We start from the raw sequence: 24,421 nt of genomic DNA on the forward strand, positions 1-24,421 counted from the left end.
AAAAGAATCTGTGCAAAGTTTCAGCTTAATATCTCTATTTTTAAAGACCGTAGCGTGATTTCAACAGATAGAGCGACAGACGGACGGACATGTCTAGATCGTCTTAGATTTTTACGCTGATCAAGAAAACTTTATAGGGTCGTAAATGGATATTTCGATGTGTTGCAAAGGGAATGACAACATGAATATACCCCCATCCTTTGGTGGTGGGTTTAAAAATTACCATTTTCATCATTTCTATCACTGACTTGGTGAAGGCAGTAATCTATTTTGCTTTTTTAAAAAAATTGTATAGAGTTTTTTTTTGCGTATCGATCTACACAATTGCAGTACTGTTTGGATTGATATAGTATAACTTGTCTCTTTAACATAAGTATAGATAGACCTATTTTCTATAATTTGTTGCATTAAATATTTCTCTCAATTCTATTGCCTTTTTGGTACACAAATAGTTTTCGGATTTTATTTTTTCTCCTTTATATTGCAAGTATAGAATTTTATTAAATATATATATATAGATGTGTGTGTATGTATGTTTGTATATGTATATATATATTTATTTATGCTTAATATGGTATAGATAATAAAAACTATGTATTATAAATGAAAAATTGTTTTATTTTATTTTTATTCACAAAAAATTTTGGTTTTTTTTACTTGGATCCACATGGTTGCATAGTTTTTTTTGGTTGTTGGTTGTTGCATGGCTTTAATTTAATGCAATTTGAAATTTTCAATTGATTATAATATAATTATTGTTATTATTATCTTAATATATAAATATCATAAAGATACATATATTTGGTTTAACTAAGGATTTCTTTTTTTTGTTTTTTTTTTTCTTTTCAATTCATTCTTTTAATTTCCATTGATTTATTGATTTTCATTTGGTTATGTGTGTGTGTGTGTGTATTCTTGTGTTAGCATTTGATTTTTTTTTTAATTAAATTTGATTTAATTTTGATTATCAGGCTTTTTGAGATGTTTTTTTTTTTACAAATTTTTATAATTTTTTACAAATGTTTTTTTTTGGTAAATTGAGAAATTCTTTTTATTTTGTTTTAATTTTTTTTTAACATAAAATCTTGTAAAATGTATTTTACAAAAATATTTGTTTTTCTATAGAAACCTTAGTTACTAATAATTTTTATTATTTTTTTTTAATTATTATTGTTTTACTTTTGTTTTTTTTTTTAATAAAGAAAGGCAGGCTTTCTATCAACATACAGTTTGTATTTCTTCTTTTTTTTTTGGTTTTATTCTTTGGTTCCTGTATTTTTTTCTTGTTGTTTTCATTTTATTGTTGTCCTTTTTCCCTTATTGTGGTTCTTCTACTCCTTTAGATTCCTTGTTGTTTTTGGTTTTAGGTTTTTGGTTCTTGGTTTTAGTTTTTCTTTTACAAAACCTGCAGATTTTCACAATTCTTAAATTTGGAATCTTCCTTGCCCAAAATCCATGTTAACATTTGGCGTGCCTTCATGCTGGCCATCATAACACTGCGACTCTTATACCAATGCGCTGGAGAGGGGGAGGTGTCACGGTTGCCCTGTATCAAGAAATTGAAAATAAAGAGAATAGTTAACAACTTCATAGTATAAGAACTTTACAATGAGGATATATACAGGTATAGGGGGGAGGGGGGAAAAATAGACACAGGTCGATATTTATGAAAAATAAAATTATGTGCATTATAGTAAAATGTAAGAGATTTTCACAGGTATTCAAATACACCTACACTGAATAAAAAATAATTTTCGTAATTTTAAAGATTTGAGCCCACGAGTAGCGAATTTCATTTAAAGATGACTAGTTTTCCAACTTTTTAAGAAAACATTGCTTTTGGTGAAAAATATTTTTCACATTATTAAAAGACCCTTCTTTGTCCAAGAAGGCCTCGAAAGTGTTTAACTTTTCTTTATTACTTCGTATTTAGTTATTGTCGCACAAATAGGCATAGTGTAAAGTTCACATCATGTAGGTACAGGGTACGTATACATAACGTGTTACAAGCTAAAGTTCTTAATTATAATTCCCTGTACCACAGTAGTGCTGTAAATTACGTATACATAACGTATACATAACGTAGGTTCATACATCATACGCTACCAAGTCTAGTATAATTTACAGCACTACTGTGGTACAGGGAATTATAATTAAGAACTTTAGCTTGTAACACCCTGAAGGGAGAGATATAACCACATTGATAAATACAAATACGGATCGATTCAGAATCAAAGGCGTAGAAAAGCGTTTGGTGTGGGTGGGGTGGGGGGGGATATAGCTCCCATATAAACCGATCTCACGATATGACTCCCTGAGCCTCTGGAAGCCGTAATTGTTGTCCGATTTGGTTGACATTTTGCACATGGTGTTTTGTTATGACTCTTAAACACGAAGCCAAGTACAGTCGAAATCGATCTATAATCTGATATAGCTCTCATAAAAACCGATCTCCCGATTTGACTTCCTAAGCTCCTGGAAGCTGTAATTGTTGTCGGATTTGATTGGAATTTTGCATATAGTGTTCTGTTATAACTCTCAAACGCGGAGCCAAGTACGATCGAAATCGGTCTATAATCTGATATAGCTCTCATATAAACCGATCTCCCGATTTGACTTCTTGAGCCCCTGGAAGCCTCAATTTTCATTCGATTTGGCTGAAATTAATGACTACCAACAACTGTGCCAACTACGGTTTAAATCGGTCAAGAACATGATATAGCTCCCATATAAACCGATCTCCCGATTTGACTTCTTGAGCTCCTAGATGCCGCGATTTGGCTGAAATTTTGCATATAGTGTCCCTTTATGACTCTCAACAACTGCGCCAAGTACGGTCCTGTTCGGTCTATAACTAGATATAGCTCCCATATTTTAGCAGAATCCATGGTGGTGGGTTCCCAAGATTCGACCCGGCCGAACTTAGCACGCTTTTAGTTCCTTTTTTAAATTGGAGTGCCGAAATTTGCCCATTATTTTCTTCAAAAGTCGCCGTGATGTATATTAAGTTAAGTATATAGATAAAAAATTTGTGAATATAGATAAATGAGAGTTATCTAAGAACATGTCGCAATCAGGATTCCAACTTCACATTGTTAAAAAGCCCCTTTTATGTTCAAGAAGGCCTCCAAAGTGTATACCTTTTATTTTGTTACTATATATTTAACTATTGTCGCACAAATGGCCATTGCGTGAAGTTTATCTCATGTAGGTACCGGGTGCGTATACATAACGTTTTTATAAAGTTCATACATCATACGCTACCAAGTCTGTTACAATTATAACCTACACCACCACTGTGGTACAGTGTGTTATTGTTTTTGTGCATTTGTTTGCAACGCTAAGAAGGAGAAGACTTGGATCCATTGATAAGTATACCGTTCGACTCAGAATCACTTTCTGATTCGATTTAGCCATGTCCGTCTGTCTGTCTGTCTGTTTGTCTGTCTGTCTGCTCGTCTGTCTGTCCATGTTAATTTGTGTACAAAGTACAGGTCGCAGTTTTCATCCGATCGTCTTCAAATTTGGTACAGGCATGTTTTTCGGCCTAGATACGACGCCTATTGAAATTGGTAAAAATCGGTTCAGATTTAGATATAGCTCCCATATATATGTATCGCCCGATTTGCACTTAAATGGCCGTAGTTACTACAATTTTCAATTGATCTGCATAAAATTTGGCATGAATTGTTTTGTTACTGATCTCAACCTATCTGCAAGATTTCATCAAAATCAGTTCAGATTTAGATATAGCTCCCATATATATGTATCGCCCGATTTGCACTTAAATGGCCGTTGTTACTACAATTTTTAACCGATCTGCACAAAATTTGGCACGGATTGTTTTGGTACTGGTCTTAGCATATCTGCGTGATTTCATCAAAATCGGTTCAGAATTGAACATAGCTCCCATATATATGTATCGCCCGATTTGCACTTAAATGGTCGTAGTAGCTACAATTTTCAACCGATACGCACAAAATTTGGCACGGACAGTTTTTTTACTGATTCTAATATATCTGGAAGATTTCATGAAAATCGGTTCTGATTTAGATATAGCTCCCATATATATGTATCGCCCGATTTGCACTTCAATGACTGTAGTAACATTAATTTTCAACCGATCTTCACAAAATTTGGCACGGATAGTATGTATCGATAGTAACTACAATTTTCAACCGATTTGCACAAAATTTGGCACGGATTGTTTTGTTACTGATCACAACTTATCTGCCAGATTTCATCAAAATCGGTTCAGATTTGGATATAGCTCCCATATATATGTATCGCCCGATTTGCACTTAAATGGCCATAGTAACTACAATTTTCAACCGATCTGCATAAAATTTGGCACGGATTATTTTGTTACTGATTTCAATATATAAGCAAGATTTCATCAAAATCGGTTCAGATTTGGATACAGCTCCCATATATATGTATCGCCCGATTTTCACTTAAATGGCCATACTAACTCCAATTTTCAACCGATCGGCACAAAATTACGCACGGATTGTTTTATAAGTAATTTGAACATATTTGCAAAATGTCATCAAAATCGGTTCAGATTTTGATATAGCTCCCATATATATGTATCCCCCGATTTGCACTTATATGGCCGTAGTAACAATAATTTTCAACCGCTCTGCACAAAATTTGGCATGGCTAGTTTTGTTACTGATCTCAACATATATGGAAGATTTCATCAAAATCGGTTTAGATTTAGATATAGCTCCCATATATATGTATCGCCCGATTTGCACGTAAATGGCCATAGTAACTACAATTTTCAACCGATCTGCACAAAATTTCGCACGGATTGTTTCATAAATAATTTGAACATATCTGCAAAAAATCGGTTCAGATTTGGATATAGCTCCCATATATATGTATCCCCCGATTTGCACTTATATGGCCGTAGTAAAAAAAATTTTCAACCGCTCTGCATAAAATTTGGTACGCACAATTATATTCACCACCGAAAGATAGGGGTATATTCATTTTGTCATTCCGTTTGCAATACATCGAAATATCCACCTCCGACCCTATAAAGTATATATATTCTTTATTAGCGTAAAAATCTAAGATGATCTAGCCATGTCCTTCCGTCTGTCCGTCTGTCTGTTGAAATCACGCTACAATCTTTAAAAATTGAGATATGAAGTTGAAACTGTGCACAGATTTTTTTTGTCCATAAGCAGGTTAAGTTTGAAGATGGGCTAAATTGGACTATATCTTGATATAGCCCCCATATAGACCGACCCCGCCGATTTAGGGTCTTAGTCCCATAAAAGCCACATTTATTATCCGATTTTGCTGAAATTTGGGACAGTGAGTTGTGTTAGTCCCTTCGACATCCTTCTTTAATTTGGCTCAGATCGGTCCAGATTTGGATATAGCTGCCATAAAGACCGATCTCTTGATTTGAGGTTTTGGGCCATAAAAGGCGCATGTATTATCCGATTTTGCTGAAATTTGGGACAGTGAGTTGAGTTAGTCCCTTCGACATCTTTCTTTAATTTGGCTCAGATCGGTCCAGATTTGGATATAGCAGCCATATGGACCGATCTCTCGATTTAGGGTCTTAGTCCCATAAAAGCCACATTTTTTATCCGATTTTGCTGAAATTTGGGACAGTGAATTGTGTTAGTCCCTTCGACATCCTTCTTTAATTTGGCTCAGATCGGTCCAGATTTGGATATAGCTGCCATATAGACCGATCTCTCGATTTGAGGTTTTGGGCCATAAAAGGCGCATGTATTGTCCGATTTCGCCAAAATTTGGGACAGTGAGTTGTGTTAGGCCCTTCGACATCCTTTATCAATTTGGCCCAGATCGGTCCAGATTTGGATATAGCTGCCATATAGACCGATCTCTCGATTAATGGTTTTGGGCCCATAAAAGGCACATTTATTGTCCGATGTCGCTGAAATTTGAGACAGTGAGTTGTGTTAGGCCCTTCAACATACTTTTGCAATATGGCCCAGATCGGTCCAGATTTGGATATAGCTGCCATATAGACCGATCTCTCGGTTTTAGGTTTTGGGCCCATAAAAGGCGCATTTATTGTCCGATGTCGCTGAAATTTGGGACAGTGAGTCGTGTTAACCCCTCGTCATACTTCTGCAATATGGCCCAGATCGGTCCAGATTTGGATATAGCTGCCATATAGACCGATCTCTCGGTTTTAGTTTTTGGGCCCATAAAAGGCGCATTTATTGTCCGATGTCGCTGAAATTTGGGACAGTGAGTCGTGTTAACCCCTCGTCATACTTCTGCAATATGGCCCAGATCGGTCCAGATTTGGATATAGCTGCCATATAGACCGATCTCTCGGTGTTGGGTTTTGGGGCCATAAAAGCGCATTTATCGACATTTATCTGCAACTAGGTTCAAATCGGTCCAGATTTGGATATAGCTGCCACATAGACCGATATCTCGATTTAAAATCTTGGCTCAATAAAAGGCGCATTTATAGTCCGATTTCACTTAATTTTGACATAGTGACGTATGTTAGGCTTCTCGACATCCGTGTCTTATATAGTTCAGATTGGTTTATTTTTAGATATAGCTACTAAAGAGATCAACATTTTGTTTAACACAATTGAACAATGGCTTGCAGTTATTAGTATTTGGTCCAAAACAGAACATATTTCGATATAGCTGCTATGGGGCATATACCCATATGGGGGTGAGTTTCCAAAGTTCGGCCCGGCCGAACTTAACGCCTTTTTACTTGTTATACCCTCCACCATAGGATGGGGGGTATACTAATTTCGTCATTCTGTTTGTAACTACTCGAAATATTCGTCTGAGACCCCATAAAGTATGTATATTCTTGATCGCCATGACATTTTATGTCGATCTAGCCATGTCCAACCGTCTGTCCGTCCGTCTATCCGTCCGTCTGTCCGTCCGTCTGTCTGTCGAAAGGACGCTAACTTCCGAAGGAGTACAGCTAGCCGCTTGAAATTTTGCACAAATACTTCTTATTAGTGTAGGTCGGTTGGGATTGTAAATGGGCCATATCGGTCCATGTTTTGACATAGCTGCCATATAAACCGATCTGGGATCTTGACTTCTTGAGCCGCTAGAGAGCACAATTCTTATCCGATTGGAATGAAATTTTGCACGACGTGTTTTGTTATGATATCCAACAACTGTGACAAGTATGGATACAATCACTCCATGACTTGATATAGCTGTCATATAAACCGATCTTGGGTCTTGACTTCTTGAGCCTCTTGAGGGCGCAATTCTTATCTGATTTGATTGAATTTTTGCACAAAGTATTTTGTTATAATATCCAACAACTGTGCCAAGTATGGTTCAAATCGGTTCATCACATGATATAGCTGTCATATAAACAAATCTGGGGACTTGACTTCTTGAGCTTCTAGAGGGCGCAATTCCTATCCGATTTGGCTAAATTTATGCATGACGTATTTTATTCTTACTTTCAACAACTATGTCAAATTACGTTCAAATCGGTTCATAGCCTGATATAGCTGTCATATAAACCGATCTGGGATCTTGACTTCTTGAGCCTCTAGAGGCCGCAATTATTATCCGATTTGCCCGAAATTTTGTACGACAGATCCTCTCATGACCATGAACATACGTGTTTATTATGGTCTGAATCGCCCGATAAGCCCGATACAGCTCCAATATAAGTCGATATCTCTATTTTACTTCTTGAGCCCCAAAAGGGCGCAATTCTGATTCGAATTGGCTTACACAGGTCTCCTACATATAATTTAATTGTGGTCCAAACCGAACCATATATTGATATCGTTCTAATAGCAGAGCATTTTTTTCTTATATCCTTTATTGCCTAAGAGGAGATGCCGGGAAAAGAACTCGACAAATGCGACCCATGGTGGAGGGTATGAAAGATTCGGCCCGGCCGAAATTAGCACGCTTTTACTTGTTTTTTGTATTTTCTTCCACTGTGCATTGTGAGTACATCTGTCCCCAGGATTGTCGGTTGGTTGGTTGGTTTTACACATGGGACTTATTTCAATATACTCTTTAATGAATCGATTATCCGGTTTAAGAATATACACTTGAAGGCATTTTTCATCTAACGTCAGCAAAAATGGGTATGGACTTTATGTTAGGTCTTATATTTAAAACTTTCTAGGACACCCTAATGTATAGTATTTAAAATGTTAAATACTTCAATAGAACCGCTTATAATAACAATGCAATTAGAAATTTAAAACTTTTGAATAATTTAGTTGCATTAAAGCTCATTATTACCACATGCACTCGAATAATTTGATTTTTTATTCCTGTGTTTATCGACCTGTGTTGTAAATATATAATTAATATAATTTGTATATAAATGTTTATATGTAGTTTATATACATGTGTGTCATAATATTGAAAAAGAACACTGGATAATATATTAAAATTAAATTAAAACTAAACCAATCCACATGGGAGTAAGTGCTCTAAACAAAAAACAAAAAAAAACTTTCAAAGGAGTGGTGTATAAAAAAATGTAATTTCCATCTGTGTAAAGTTTAGGATAAATAAAAGGATATTGCTTTGCCAGAAAAAAAGCGCAATAAAAAAAAATTAATAACAAAATGTTCAATGATGGCAAAAAATAACATCCATACAGAGGGTGAAATATTCAAAAGTACAAAAAAAAACGTATGTGATATAACATATGTATGTACATGTACAAAGACATGCATGAGCCAAATGATGAACACTTAGGAAAGGATCAAAAATATTCCAAGGATTCGAATGGAGATAAAAAAACACACACACACACTGACACACTTGCACTTATGCTAAGTGGTATTGACCTGTACTAAGAGGCATCACAAGGGTAGATATACTGTGAATGAATTGACTTTCAAGAACTAAACTTGAGGTATGTAAAATTTTTTCGATTTGTGCATCATTCAATGATGATGCTGTTCATGGAAAGTATATGAAGGGCAACTATAAATACCTATATATCCAGTTTATTTGGGGTTTTAAAGTACAAATGAGGAAAGTGAAACAAAATTTCAAGACAATTACATTTTTAATATTAAACGAAGGAATGAAAGGTGTATAAAGGGTAAGGTCTTCTGCAGATGAGTTCTTTGGTAAAGAAAGTTTGCATGGAGAGTCTAAGAAGAAGTTCCAGTCTTGAAGATATTTGAATCGAAAGTGTTGGGTGGTTTTGGTGGAGGAGAAGATAGTGTGGGTGATGAGCAGTTTCCAGCCCCTTGAATCGGCCGGACCGTATCAGGTTATTTCGGCGCTGCTGGGAGTCCCTTGTGGTCACTCTACCACGGCTGGAAGGAATTTTCAGGGTGAGCCTAGCTTTGTCCTATATACTAAGCGCATACAGAAAGGTTGGGGTGGTTATTTCCAAGGAGGAAAAAATAAACAACAGTACTGCGATGGCTTGGAGGCCACCGTAGCGCATATGACGCTTAACGCCTGGGTTCGAATTCTGGCGATACCATTAGAAACAAGTAAGAGCTTGCTAAGTTCACCTTCACCATGGGTCGCATTTGTCGAGTTCTATGAGCGGTATCTCTTTTTAGACAAACAAAGAAGCAAATCGGGAGTTAGGTTTCTATGGGAGCTGTAACAAGCTATTGATCTATTCAGACCATATTAGACACGTATGTTTTAAGTCATGAGAGAAGCCGTTGTACAAATTTTCTGCCAAATCGGATGAGAATTGCGCCCTCTAGAGGCTCAAGAAGTCAAGATCCCAGATCGATTTATATGGCAGCTATATAAGGTTATACACCGATTTGCGCCATACTTAGCACAGTTATTGGAAGTCATAACAAAACACCTCATGCAAAATTTCAACCAAATCGGATGAGAATTGCGCCCTCTAGAGGCTCAAGAAGTCAAGATCCCAGATCGATTTATATGGCAGCTATATCAGATTATATACCGATTTGCGCCATACTTAACACAGTTATTGAAAGTCATAATAAAACACCTCACGTAAAATTTCAGACAAATCGGATGAGAATTGCGCCCTCTAGCGGCTCAAGAAGTCAAGACCCAAGATCGATTTATATGGCAGCTATATCAGATTATATACCGATTTGCGTCATACTTAGCACAAGTATTGGAAGTCATAACAAAATACCTCACGTAAAATTTCAGACAAATCGGATGAGAATTGCGCCCTCTATAGGCTCAAGAAGTCAAGATCCAAGATCGATTTATATGGCAGCTATATCAGGTTATGTACCGATTTGCGCCATACTTAGCACAGTTATTGAAAGTCATAATAAAACACCTCATGCAAAATTTCAACCAAATCGGATGAGAATTGCGCCCTCTAGAGGCTCAAGAAGTCAAGACCCAAGATCGGTTTATATGGCAGCTATATCAAAACCTGAACCGATTTAAATCATACTGAGCACAGTTATTGGAAGTGATACCAAAACACTACGTGCAACATTTCAATAAAATCGGATAGGAATTGCGCCCTCTAGAGGCTCAAGAAGTCAAGATTCCAGATCAATTTATATGGCAGCTATATCAGGTTATATACCGATTTGCGCCATACTTGGCACAGTTATTGGAAGTCATAAAAAAACACCTCATGTAAAATTTCAGCCAAATCGGATAGGAATTGCGAACTCTAGAGGCTCAAGAAGTCAAGACCCAAGATCGGTTTATATGACAGCTATACCAGCTTATGAACCGATTTGAATCATACTTAGAACAGTTGTTGGAAGTGATACCAAAACACTACGTGCAAAATTCCAGTTAAATCGGACGAAAATTGCGCCCTCTAGAGGCTCAAGAAGTCAAGACCCATGATCGGTTTATATGGCAGCCATATCAAAACATGGACCGATTTAAACCATACTTAGCGCAGTTGTTGGAAGTTATACCAAAATACTACTTGCAAAATTTCAAATAAATCGGACAAGAATTGTGCCCTCTAGAGGCTCAAGAAGTCAAGACCCAAGATCGGTTTATATGGCAGCCATATAAAAACATGGACCGATTAAAACCATACATAGCGCATAGTAGGAGGTCATCGTAGCGCAGAGGTTAGCATGTCCGCCCATGACGCTGAACGCCTGGGTTCGAATCCTGGCGAGACCAGAAATAATTTTCAACGGTGGTTTTCCCCTCCTAATGCTGGCAACATTTGTGAGGTACTATGCCATGTCAAACTTCTCTCCAAAGAGGTGTCGTACTGCGCCACGCCATTCGGACTCGGCTATAAAAAGGAGGCCCCTTATCAATGAGCTTAAACTTGAATCGGACTGCAATCATTGGTATGTGAGAAGTTTGCCCCTGTTCCTTAGTGGAATGTTCATGGGCAAACTTTGCGTTGTAATTGGCATTTGAACTTCAGTTCCAGCCTGAATATTGGTGAGGCCCCACTTGGGAGCAAGGTGGTTATGGTTTAGCACCTAAAATCTCAGAAAGAGCATATCGATACTTGGTGTGGAGTTGCATGTACTCAACCGGAAGCCGTGACCCATAGAACGGCAAGATTTTGGACAGTGCTCTGCTCCCGACCAAGGGGGAGAACACGTCCAGACAACTTGAACTCGAATTGGTACTCATGCTAGCTTCGGACTTGTCGCCCAGAGAGATTGAGAGAGGATTTTCAGGATTCGATTTTCCGGCAGGGAGGAGTGGGAGGCGGATACTTTGCCTGGGGCGGATGAGAAATCGATTTCCCTGAAGGTTCCAGGATGGTGTCAGGGATGGGATTTGCGGTCTACTGAGAAACACTCGACGTCAGTATTTTAATTAGACTGCCGGGCGAGTGTACGGTCTTTAGGCAGAGGTCTGTGCCCTTACTTTGGCCGCTAAGGAAATTCAACGAATGTACCACCTTCGAAACTTAGGATATATGTGGACAGCATGGCGGCATGGAGAAGTGTTTGAAGGCTCTGAATGGACTGGGGAATTGTTCAGGGTTATGTTCTGGGAAATGAAAGAGCGGATGAGTATGCCAGGTAGGGCTTCTCCACGGCAAGCAGAAATCACTGGATGGATGTCGAATTGCCAGAACACTCAGACCTAATGTCGATCGAAAGAGGACGATAGAATTGCGGGCCCTTGATGATTAAACTGCCGGACGAGTTTAGGGTCTTTCAGGCAGAGGTCTGTGCCATTACGTTGGCCGCTAAGGAGATCCTAAGAATGCAGATTTTGGATAGTGATCTGCTCCTAACCAAGGGGCAGAACACGTCCAGACAACTTGAACTCGAATTGGTACTCATGTTAGCTTAGGCCATGTATGGAGACGTTGGTAGACGCATAGTTTTCACCCGGGCTCTACTCAAAAACACTTGTCAGTTAGACTGCCGGACGAGTGTACGGTCTTTCCGGGCAGAGGTATATGCCATTTCGTTGGCCGCAAAGGAGATCCTAATGTCGATCATTCAGGCCTAATGTCGACTGAAAGAGGACAAGAGAATTGCTGGCTCTTGATAAGGGGTCATTGAGTATGATTACAGGAGTCATAACCGGGCACTGGGCCATAGACCATGTCGTCGTGTGCATGGCAGTACCACACAATGGCTACTGAGGATGCTATCTGGATGAGAAGGAGACGATCGAACACTTGCTCTGCTCATGCCCGGGTCTGCAGCGGCGCAGGTAGCCGGTTTTTTCCAAACTCGGCGATTGGTTTTCGGTTCCCAGACACGTCGATGTGCTGGGAAATGAAAGAGGAAGGGCTGCTCCACGGCAAGCAGACCAGTTGATGGTCTTTTACATGAATCTTTTGTTGAACTTTTGAAGATAGTAGAGGAGATGGCCAGTGCAGAAGCGGTGGTGTGGTGGGAGTCTGTGGATGGATGTCGGACGGAGTAAAGCTAGCCGTTTGAAATTTTTGCAATATTTTTGCACAAATACTTCTTATTAGTGTAGGTCAGTTGGGATTGTAAATGGGCTATATCGGTCTACGATTCGATATAGCTGCCATATAGACCGATCTGGGATCTTGACTTCTTGAGCCGCTAGAGTGCACAATTCTTATCCGATTTGGCTGAAATTTTGCAAGAGGTGTTTTGTTATGACTTTTAATAACTATGTCAAATATGGTTCAAATAGGTCCATAAACTGATATAGCTGCCATATAGACCGATTTTGAATCTTGACTTCTTGAGCCATTAGAGGGTGCAATTCTTATCTTATTTGGCTGAAATATCTTATCTTAATATGGTTGAAATCGGTCCATAACCTGATATAGCTGCCATATAAACCGATCTTGAATCTTGACTTTATGAGCCTCTAGAAGGCGCAATTCTTATGTGATTTGGCAGAAATTTCGCATGACGTGTTTTGTTATGAGTTTTAATAACTCTGACAAATATGGCTGAAATCGTTCCATAACCTGATATAGCTGCCATATAAACCGATCTTGAATCTTGACTTTATGAGCCTCTAGAGGGCGCAATTCTTATCCGATTTGGCTGAAATTTGGTATAACGGCTTCTCCCATGATCTTTAACATACATGCTAAAATGATGCGAATAGGTCTATAGCCTGATATAGCTCCCATATAAAGCGATCTCTCTATACTACTTCTTGAGACCCTAAAGGGGGCAATTCTTGGCTGAAATTTTACACAATGACTTCTACTATGGTCTCCAACATTCAGTTCAATAGTTTCAATATTATAGCAATTCTCTTCTTTTATTCTTTGTTTGCCTAAAAAGAGATATCGGGAAAAGAACTCCACAAATGCGATCTATGGTGGAGGGTATATAAGCTTCGGCCCGGTCGAACTTAGCACGATTTTACTTGTTTTTTTATTCTATTTACTTGTATTTTTTTAATTTATTTTATTTCATTTCATATCATTTCATTTCATTTTATCATTTATTTATTTTATTTTATTATATTTTATTTTATTTTATTTTATTTTATTTTATTTTATTTTATTTTATTTTATTTTATTTTATTTTATTTTATTTTATTTTATTTAATTTTATTTTATTTTATTTTATTTTATTTTATTTTATTTTATTTTATTTTATTTTATTTTATTTTATTTTATTTTATTTTATTTTATTTTATTTTATTTTATTTAATTTTATTTTATTTTATTTAATTTTATTTTATTTTATTTTATTTTATTTTATTTTATTTTATTTCATTTTATTTCATTTCATTTCAATTCATTTCATATCATTTCATTTCATTTCATTTCATATCATTTAATTTCATACCATTTCATTTCATTCCATTCCATTTCATTTCATTTCATTCCATTTCACTTCATTTCATTTCATTTCATTTCATTTCACTACATTTTATTCCATTTTATTCCATTTGATTCCATTTGATTCCATTTCATATCATTTCATTCCATTTCATATCATTTCATTTTATTTCATTATATATGATTTCATTTTATTTCATTTCATTACATTTCATTACATTTCATTACATTTCATTACATTTCATTACATTTCATTACATTTCATTACATTTCATTACATTTCATTACATTTCATTACATTTCATTACATTTCATTACATTTCATTACATTTCATTACATTTCATTACATTTCATTACATTTCATTACATTTCATTACATTTCATTTCATTTCATTTCATTTCATTTCATTTCATTTCATTTCATTCCATTTCATTTCATTTCATTTCATTTCATTTCATTTCGTTTCATTTCATTTCGTTTCATTTCATTTCATTTCATTTCATTTCTTTTCCTTTCATTTCATTTCATTTCATTTCATTTCATTTCATTTTATTTTATTTTATTTTATTTTATTTTATTTTATTTTATTTTATTTTATTTTATTTTATTTTATTTTATTTTATTTTATTTTATTTTATTTTATTTTATTTTATTTTATTTTATTTTATTTTATTTTATTTTATTTTATTTTATTTTATTTTATTTTATTTTATTTTATTTTATTTTATTTTATTTTATTTTATTTTATTTTATTTTATTTTATTTCATTTCATTTCATTTCATTTCATTTCATTTCATTTCATTTCATTTTATTTTATTTCATTTCATTTCATTTCATTTCATTTTATTTTATTTCATTATTTTTTATTGCGCCCTCTAGAGGCTCAAGAAGTCAAGACCCATGATCGGTTTATATGGCAGCCATATCAAAACATGGACCGATTTAAACCATACTTAGCGCAGTTGTTGGAAGTTATACCAAAATACTACTTGCAAAATTTCAAATAAATCGGACAAGAATTGTGCCCTCTAGAGGCTCAAGAAGTCAAGACCCAAGATCGGTTTATATGGCAGCCATATAAAAACATGGACCGATTAAAACCATACATAGCGCATAGTAGGAGGTCATCGTAGCGCAGAGGTTAGCATGTCCGCCCATGACGCTGAACGCCTGGGTTCGAATCCTGGCGAGACCAGAAATAATTTTCAACGGTGGTTTTCCCCTCCTAATGCTGGCAACATTTGTGAGGTACTATGCCATGTCAAACTTCTCTCCAAAGAGGTGTCGTACTGCGCCACGCCATTCGGACTCGGCTATAAAAAGGAGGCCCCTTATCAATGAGCTTAAACTTGAATCGGACTGCAATCATTGGTATGTGAGAAGTTTGCCCCTGTTCCTTAGTGGAATGTTCATGGGCAAACTTTGCGTTGTAATTGGCATTTGAACTTCAGTTCCAGCCTGAATATTGGTGAGGCCCCACTTGGGAGCAAGGTGGTTATGGTTTAGCACCTAAAATCTCAGAAAGAGCATATCGATACTTGGTGTGGAGTTGCATGTACTCAACCGGAAGCCGTGACCCATAGAACGGCAAGATTTTGGACAGTGCTCTGCTCCCGACCAAGGGGGAGAACACGTCCAGACAACTTGAACTCGAATTGGTACTCATGCTAGCTTCGGACTTGTCGCCCAGAGAGATTGAGAGAGGATTTTCAGGATTCGATTTTCCGGCAGGGAGGAGTGGGAGGCGGATACTTTGCCTGGGGCGGATGAGAAATCGATTTCCCTGAAGGTTCCAGGATGGTGTCAGGGATGGGATTTGCGGTCTACTGAGAAACACTCGACGTCAGTATTTTAATTAGACTGCCGGGCGAGTGTACGGTCTTTAGGCAGAGGTCTGTGCCCTTACTTTGGCCGCTAAGGAAATTCAACGAATGTACCACCTTCGAAACTTAGGATATATGTGGACAGCATGGCGGCATGGAGAAGTGTTTGAAGGCTCTGAATGGACTGGGGAATTGTTCAGGGTTATGTTCTGGGAAATGAAAGAGCGGATGAGTATGCCAGGTAGGGCTTCTCCACGGCAAGCAGAAATCACTGGATGGATGTCGAATTGCCAGAACACTCAGACCTAATGTCGATCGAAAGAGGACGATAGAATTGCGGGCCCTTGATGATTAAACTGCCGGACGAGTTTAGGGTCTTTCAGGCAGAGGTCTGTGCCATTACGTTGGCCGCTAAGGAGATCCTAAGAATGCAGATTTTGGATAGTGATCTGCTCCTAACCAAGGGGCAGAACACGTCCAGACAACTTGAACTCGAATTGGTACTCATGTTAGCTTAGGCCATGTATGGAGACGTTGGTAGACGCATAGTTTTCACCCGGGCTCTACTCAAAAACACTTGTCAGTTAGACTGCCGGACGAGTGTACGGTCTTTCCGGGCAGAGGTATATGCCATTTCGTTGGCCGCAAAGGAGATCCTAATGTCGATCATTCAGGCCTAATGTCGACTGAAAGAGGACAAGAGAATTGCTGGCTCTTGATAAGGGGTCATTGAGTATGATTACAGGAGTCATAACCGGGCACTGGGCCATAGACCATGTCGTCGTGTGCATGGCAGTACCACACAATGGCTACTGAGGATGCTATCTGGATGAGAAGGAGACGATCGAACACTTGCTCTGCTCATGCCCGGGTCTGCAGCGGCGCAGGTAGCCGGTTTTTTCCAAACTCGGCGATTGGTTTTCGGTTCCCAGACACGTCGATGTGCTGGGAAATGAAAGAGGAAGGGCTGCTCCACGGCAAGCAGACCAGTTGATGGTCTTTTACATGAATCTTTTGTTGAACTTTTGAAGATAGTAGAGGAGATGGCCAGTGCAGAAGCGGTGGTGTGGTGGGAGTCTGTGGATGGATGTCGGACGGAGTAAAGCTAGCCGTTTGAAATTTTTGCAATATTTTTGCACAAATACTTCTTATTAGTGTAGGTCAGTTGGGATTGTAAATGGGCTATATCGGTCTACGATTCGATATAGCTGCCATATAGACCGATCTGGGATCTTGACTTCTTGAGCCGCTAGAGTGCACAATTCTTATCCGATTTGGCTGAAATTTTGCAAGAGGTGTTTTGTTATGACTTTTAATAACTATGTCAAATATGGTTCAAATAGGTCCATAAACTGATATAGCTGCCATATAGACCGATTTTGAATCTTGACTTCTTGAGCCATTAGAGGGTGCAATTCTTATCTTATTTGGCTGAAATATCTTATCTTAATATGGTTGAAATCGGTCCATAACCTGATATAGCTGCCATATAAACCGATCTTGAATCTTGACTTTATGAGCCTCTAGAAGGCGCAATTCTTATGTGATTTGGCAGAAATTTCGCATGACGTGTTTTGTTATGAGTTTTAATAACTCTGACAAATATGGCTGAAATCGTTCCATAACCTGATATAGCTGCCATATAAACCGATCTTGAATCTTGACTTTATGAGCCTCTAGAGGGCGCAATTCTTATCCGATTTGGCTGAAATTTGGTATAACGGCTTCTCCCATGATCTTTAACATACATGCTAAAATGATGCGAATAGGTCTATAGCCTGATATAGCTCCCATATAAAGCGATCTCTCTATACTACTTCTTGAGACCCTAAAGGGGGCAATTCTTGGCTGAAATTTTACACAATGACTTCTACTATGGTCTCCAACATTCAGTTCAATAGTTTCAATATTATAGCAATTCTCTTCTTTTATTCTTTGTTTGCCTAAAAAGAGATATCGGGAAAAGAACTCCACAAATGCGATCTATGGTGGAGGGTATATAAGCTTCGGCCCGGTCGAACTTAGCACGATTTTACTTGTTTTTTTATTCTATTTACTTGTATTTTTTTAATTTATTTTATTTCATTTCATATCATTTCATTTCATTTTATCATTTATTTATTTTATTTTATTATATTTTATTTTATTTTATTTTATTTTATTTTATTTTATTTTATTTTATTTTATTTTATTTTATTTTATTTTATTTTATTTTATTTTATTTTATTTTATTTAATTTTATTTTATTTTATTTTATTTTATTTTATTTTATTTTATTTTATTTTATTTTATTTTATTTTATTTTATTTTATTTTATTTTATTTTATTTTATTTTATTTTATTTTATTTTATTTTATTTTATTTTATTTTATTTTATTTAATTTTATTTTATTTTATTTAATTTTATTTTATTTTATTTTATTTTATTTTATTTTATTTCATTTTATTTCATTTCATTTCAATTCATTTCATATCATTTCATTTCATTTCATTTCATATCATTTAATTTCATACCATTTCATTTCATTCCATTCCATTTCATTTCATTTCATTCCATTTCACTTCATTTCATTTCATTTCATTTCACTACATTTTATTCCATTTTATTCCATTTGATTCCATTTGATTCCATTTCATATCATTTCATTCCATTTCATATCATTTCATTTTATTTCATTATATATGATTTCATTTTATTTCATTTCATTACATTTCATTACATTTCATTACATTTCATTACATTTCATTACATTTCATTACATTTCATTACATTTCATTACATTTCATTACATTTCATTACATTTCATTACATTTCATTACATTTCATTACATTTCATTACATTTCATTACATTTCATTACATTTCATTTCATTTCATTTCATTTCATTTCATTTCATTTCATTTCATTTCATTTCATTTCATTCCATTTCATTTCATTTCATTTCATTTCATTTCATTTCATTTCGTTTCATTTCATTTCGTTTCATTTCATTTCATTTCATTTCATTTCATTTCTTTTCCTTTCATTTCATTTCATTTCATTTCATTTCATTTCATTTTATTTTATTTTATTTTATTTTATTTTATTTTATTTTATTTTATTTTATTTTATTTTATTTTATTTTATTTTATTTTATTTTATTTTATTTTATTTTATTTTATTTTATTTTATTTTATTTTATTTTATTTTATTTTATTTTATTTTATTTTATTTTATTTTATTTTATTTTATTTCATTTCATTTCATTTCATTTCATTTCATTTCATTTCATTTCATTTTATTTTATTTCATTTCATTTCATTTCATTTCATTTCATTTTATTTTATTTCATTTCATTTCATTTCTTTCATTTCATTTCATTTCATTTCATTTCATTTCATTTCATTTCATTTCATTTCATTTCATTTCATTTCATTTCATTTCATTTCATTTCATTTCATTTCATTTCATTTCATTTCATTTCATTTCATTTTATTTTATTTTATTTTATTTTATTTTATTTTATTTTATTTTATTTTATTTTATTTTATTTTATTTTATTTCATATAGGGACTTAGGGATCAAAACTTTTCATAAATATAGAAAAACTATTTAATTTTTAAAAAAAATTTAGATATATGTAGACACAGGAAGCGGATTAGGGGTAACATCTTAAGAAAAAATTTACTTCCAACTATTTTTACATTAAAAGGGGAGAAAAATCTTTAAAAATTTTTGAGGATACATTTTTCAAATTCTGTGGTTAAAGGAATACATTTAGAGCATTTTTTCCATTGGAATAAAAACATTTTTTGAACTTTGAAGGGGGTCTAATAACATACCCACATTACACCAACAAATTGGGTTTAAGGATTAGGAAAACACAAAAAAAAATTACTCACCATTACTTCTGAGTTTTTATCATTCAATGACTTTTCGCCTTGGTCATTTTCAAGATTTCTATTGTCACAATTCGAATTTGTATTCGAATTTTGTTTATCTTTAGATTTATTTTTGGATTTTTTCGTTTTGGGCTAAAGTGAAAGTTAGAAAACAATAGGTGAGGAAATTAAAAACAAAACAAAATATGTTTTTTTCAATTGACATTGAAAGTAAAAACAAAAAAATTAAACAAAATATGCATGATTGTTATTACGCTTGTTGTAATATTTGCCTCTAACAATTAAAGCCAATCTACTTGAAGTTGAAAAACGAAAAATGTGAAATTAAAGTGTTAGTCAGCATTTGCGACTTTTGTTTTGCTTTCATACAAAGTTTTCTGCTGAAAACTTTGGTCTTTGGTCTTTGTTCGCTTTTTGAAAAGATGATTAATTTTCCAGAGAATTTTGCCTTGATGCATATTTGGCAGATTGGCCATATTCAGTTGTTGCGTTACCTACCTGTATGCGATTCTGTTCCTTTTTCAAACGAATTTGCGTTAAAGTGCCCGCCAGCAATTCATCACAATTGTGATTGATGCCCACCGAAACTTCAATGAACTTTGCTCCAAATGTACAGGCCAAGCATTTGCCATCTGCAAATAGAGAAGAAATAGATGCAAAACGCGTTGATATAAAACAGTGGTGTGGAGATCAATGAGCGATGTATTTTTCACCAATCATATTTGGAAAAGTTTATCCCCATGCTTATCCCACTTTTTCCAAAATTACAAAAACCTGCCTATCAGATCTTTATTAATCACAAAAATAAATAAATGAATTAATTCTTAACAACTTTTTCTTCTGATAAGGCTAATTATGACTTTATTCACTTTTCCATGATTACCCCTCCCCCCCCCCCCTAACTCACAAAGTATGTGTCACCATTCTTTGGTTTTGTCTTTTTTTGCTTAACAACCCCCATGATTGTAACTTACCTTGGGCGGAGACGGCACGTGACCGCGCCAAATCGATTTTATTTGCCACCAAAATAATTGGTCTGGTCCTAATTAAATCCATATCTTGAAGACGTGATAGAATCTGTTTGGCGCGTGTAAATGATTCCTTATCCACGCAGGAGTAGACCACCAAGTAGGCATCCGCCTTTTCCAAATCTTCCTATACGTGCCAATAGCCAACATTGTCATGGTGTGTCATCGTCAATGCGTTGCAATGTGGCCATGTGATGAGTGTTTGGGGAATTTCAAGAGATTCAGCACCGGAAATTATAAAAAAAAGAGTGAAGAGTGAAAAAGAGAGAGAGAAAGAAAACAAAAAAAAAACCCAACAACACAGATAAATTAGAAAATAATTAAGTTATGTCAACAAAACAATTTGGCAGGATATTAATTTGCCGCCTTAAGGCTATTGCCCAGTGGTATAGTGAGATTGAGACACAGAAAAGGCGGCATATCAGTGTCACTCTGTTGTCGCTGTTTTCGTCCATGGATGTCTCTCAGTGGGACACTTGTCTTTTGTAATCAATATAAGTGTCAAATGGCCTACAAGTGGCACGCCATAAAATGGCTTTAAGCGTAACGAGGAAAGAGGAGAGGAGCTACAAGAAGGCATTAAGGTGTGACGAATGTAAACCAAAAATTTCTTGATTTTTTAATTTAATTTTTTTTAAGGGACAAATAGAAAGAGAAAATAAGTAAAAGAGTGATAAGTTCGGCCAGGCCGAATCTTGGGAACCCACCACCATGGATTCTGGTAAAATTTGGGAGCTATAGCTGGATAAAGACCGATTATGACCATATAAGGCACAGTTGTTGAGAGTCATAACAGAACACTATGTGCGAAATTTCAGCCAAATCGGATGAAAATTGAGGCGTCCAGGGACTCAAGATGTCAAATCGGGAAATCGGTTTATATGGGAGCTATATCAGGTTCTTGGCCGATTTTGACATTACTCGGCATAGTTATTGGAAGTCATAACAAAATACTATGTGCAAAATTTCAGCCAAATCTGATGAAAATTGAGGCTTCCAGGGCCTCAAGAAGTCAAATCGGGAAATCGGTTTATATGGGAGCTATATCAGATTCTCGGCCGATTTGGACCATACTTGGCACAGTTATTGGAAGTCATAACAGAACATCGAGTGAAAAACTTCAGCCAAATCGAATGAAAATTGAGGCGTCCAGGGGCTCAAGATGTCAAATCGGGAAATCGGTTTATAAGGGAGCTATATCAGGTTCTTGGCCGATTTTGACATTACTCGGCATAGTTATTGGAAGTCATAACAAAATATTATGTGCAAAATTTCAGCCAAATCTGATGAAAATTGCGGCTTCCAGGGGCTCAAGATGTCAAATCGGGAAATCGGTTTATAAGGGAGCTATATCAGGTTCTTGGCCGATTTTGACATTACTTGGCTCAGTTATTGAAAGTCATAATAGAACATCGCGTGCAAAATTTCAGCCAAGTTGGGCAAAAATTGAAGCTTCCAGGGGCTCAAGATGTCAAATCGGGAAATCGGTTTATAAGGGAGCTATATCAGGTTCTTGGCCGATTTTGACATTACTCGGCATAGTTATTGGAAGTCATAACAAAATACTATGTGCAAAATTTCAGCCAAATCTGATGAAAATTGCGGCTTCCAGGGGCTCAAGATTTCAAATCGGGAGATGGGTTTATATGGGAGCTATATCAGATTCTCTGCCGATTTGGACTATACTTAGCACAGTTATTGAAAGTCATAATAGAACATCGCGTGCAAAATTTCAGCCAAATTTACTGTCTACAGTAAATTTTGTAAAAATTTACTGTCTACTGTGGGGGGGAGACCCCTCAGACACTAAGGAAAAAATTTGTCTATTAAATTTGTACTACTCTGTACAGTACTACTCTTAAATACCTTTCATTTGATACCCATATTGCCTAGAGCGGTAAAAATTTCCTGTTGGGCGGTGTTTCTGGGGGTGGGGTACCTCTCCCCCTCTTTTGACTTTACTTTTAAATACCTTCCATTTGATATCCATATTGTCCCAATCGGTTCAGATGTCCTGTTGGGGTGTTTTGGGGGGTGGGCAGACCTCTCAGACACTAAGGAATACATTTGTAGATTTGTACTCTACCCTTAAATACCTTTCATTTGATACCCATATTGCCCAAAGCGGTAAAATTGTCCTGTTGGATGGTGTTTGTGGGGGTGGGGTACCTCTCCTCACCTCCCTAACACTTTGGGCGCAATTTTTATGCCAAGTTCGCACTCTACTCTTGAATAACTTTCATTTGATACCCATATTGCCTAAAGCGGTAAAAGTGTCCTGTTGGGTGGTGTTTTTGGGGTTTGGGGAACCCTCCCCCACCGACACTAAATGTGAAATTTTTATGCCAAGTACGTACTCTACTCTTAAATACCTTTTATTTGATACCCATATTGCCCAAAGCGGTCAAAATTTCCTGTTGGGTGGTGTTTTTGGGGGTGGGGTACCCCCGACACTTCGGGCGCAATTTTTATGCCAAATTCGCACTCTACTCTAAAATACCTTTCATTTGATACCCATATTGTCCCAATCGGTAAACATGTCCGTTAGGGCGGGTTTTGGGAAGGGGCGTCCCCTCAAGTTATTTGACCACAAAGTTTTATACAATTTTCGTGTTTTTGGGGTACCATTCAGAAATTTCGCTTAAATCGGTGCCCTAATCTCCTAGATTTGGTGTTTTTGAAAATTGTGGTAAAGGGGAGGGTCTGCCCCCCTTCCGATATCAAAAAATGTAGTAGGCTTAGCCGTTTTTGAGTCTATACGGAACAGACAAACAAACTAACAAACATCTCACCCCTTTCATTGACATCCGAACTCCCCCCATATCTGGTGATGTGCATTACCCATCTCCGAGATTTGGCGTTTTTGAAAATTGGGGTAAGGGGGAGGGTCCGGAGGGGTGCAGAAGCGGCTTTAACCACCAACTGAAGGTTTGAAGGCGGCATCTTTGAATATGTAGGGAAGCCAGCCAGCCTTGAAATACATATCAAGGCTGGCTACTACTCATTAGAAAATAGGAAATTTAATTTAAAGATAACTTCTATATTTTACAGCTTTGGTTCTTTGGCTCGTTTGCCTTGCTAAAATCCCGCGAATAAGGAAAAATCTTAAATTTTCGGCCAACTGTTTTTTTTCAGTGCACTCATTAGCAATGCTTGTATCATTGTAGTCTTTGCCATCAAAAAAACATTTGCTCTCTAAACGATTTCATTTCTTGCTAATGCTAATTCAACCATATCACTGTTAATTTGAATGTAATGACCATCACACCCTTCTCTCCACAGCCAATGATTATAACGAGATGATGTCTTGCCATTTTATTAAAACCTGCTGCACTATCGCATTGAACTTTGGCTGGCTATGCCTGTCACAACTCAATGACATGCCAAGTGTTGTTGTTATTGTTAGTGACAGTGGCACTATCGGGATTAATCCTTATGCCCTCTGCCCTCCCCCCCCCCCATAGGAAAGTTGAAATGAACTAAAACAAACTTTTAAAAAAGTCATTATT

General features: G+C 36.1%; 1 protein-coding gene across 3 annotated transcripts in view; it reads right to left on the reverse strand.

The window, feature by feature from the left end:
• Window positions 1–1,185: 1,185 nt before the first annotated feature.
• Window positions 1,186–24,421, reverse strand: part of LOC106090363 (GTP-binding protein RAD) — a 231,894-nt gene continuing 208,658 nt past the window's right edge. For 2 of the 3 annotated variants that reach the window (XM_013256526.2, XM_059369486.1), the window contains exons 8-11: window positions 20,859–21,039; window positions 20,383–20,516; window positions 19,885–20,016; window positions 1,186–1,546 (exon numbers count right to left, since the gene is read on the reverse strand). In XM_013256526.2, the coding sequence (XP_013111980.1) occupies window positions 1,397–1,546; window positions 19,885–20,016; window positions 20,383–20,516; window positions 20,859–21,039 (597 nt within the window). In that variant the 3' untranslated portion in view covers window positions 1,186–1,396. The remainder of the gene's footprint in view (window positions 1,547–19,884; window positions 20,017–20,382; window positions 20,517–20,858; window positions 21,040–24,421) is intronic. The other variant, XM_013256527.2, reaches the window with a different exon arrangement.

The sequence above is a fragment of the Stomoxys calcitrans genome, chromosome 5 (genome assembly GCF_963082655.1).
Source record: "Stomoxys calcitrans chromosome 5, idStoCalc2.1, whole genome shotgun sequence".
NCBI lineage: Eukaryota > Metazoa > Arthropoda > Insecta > Diptera > Muscidae > Stomoxys > Stomoxys calcitrans.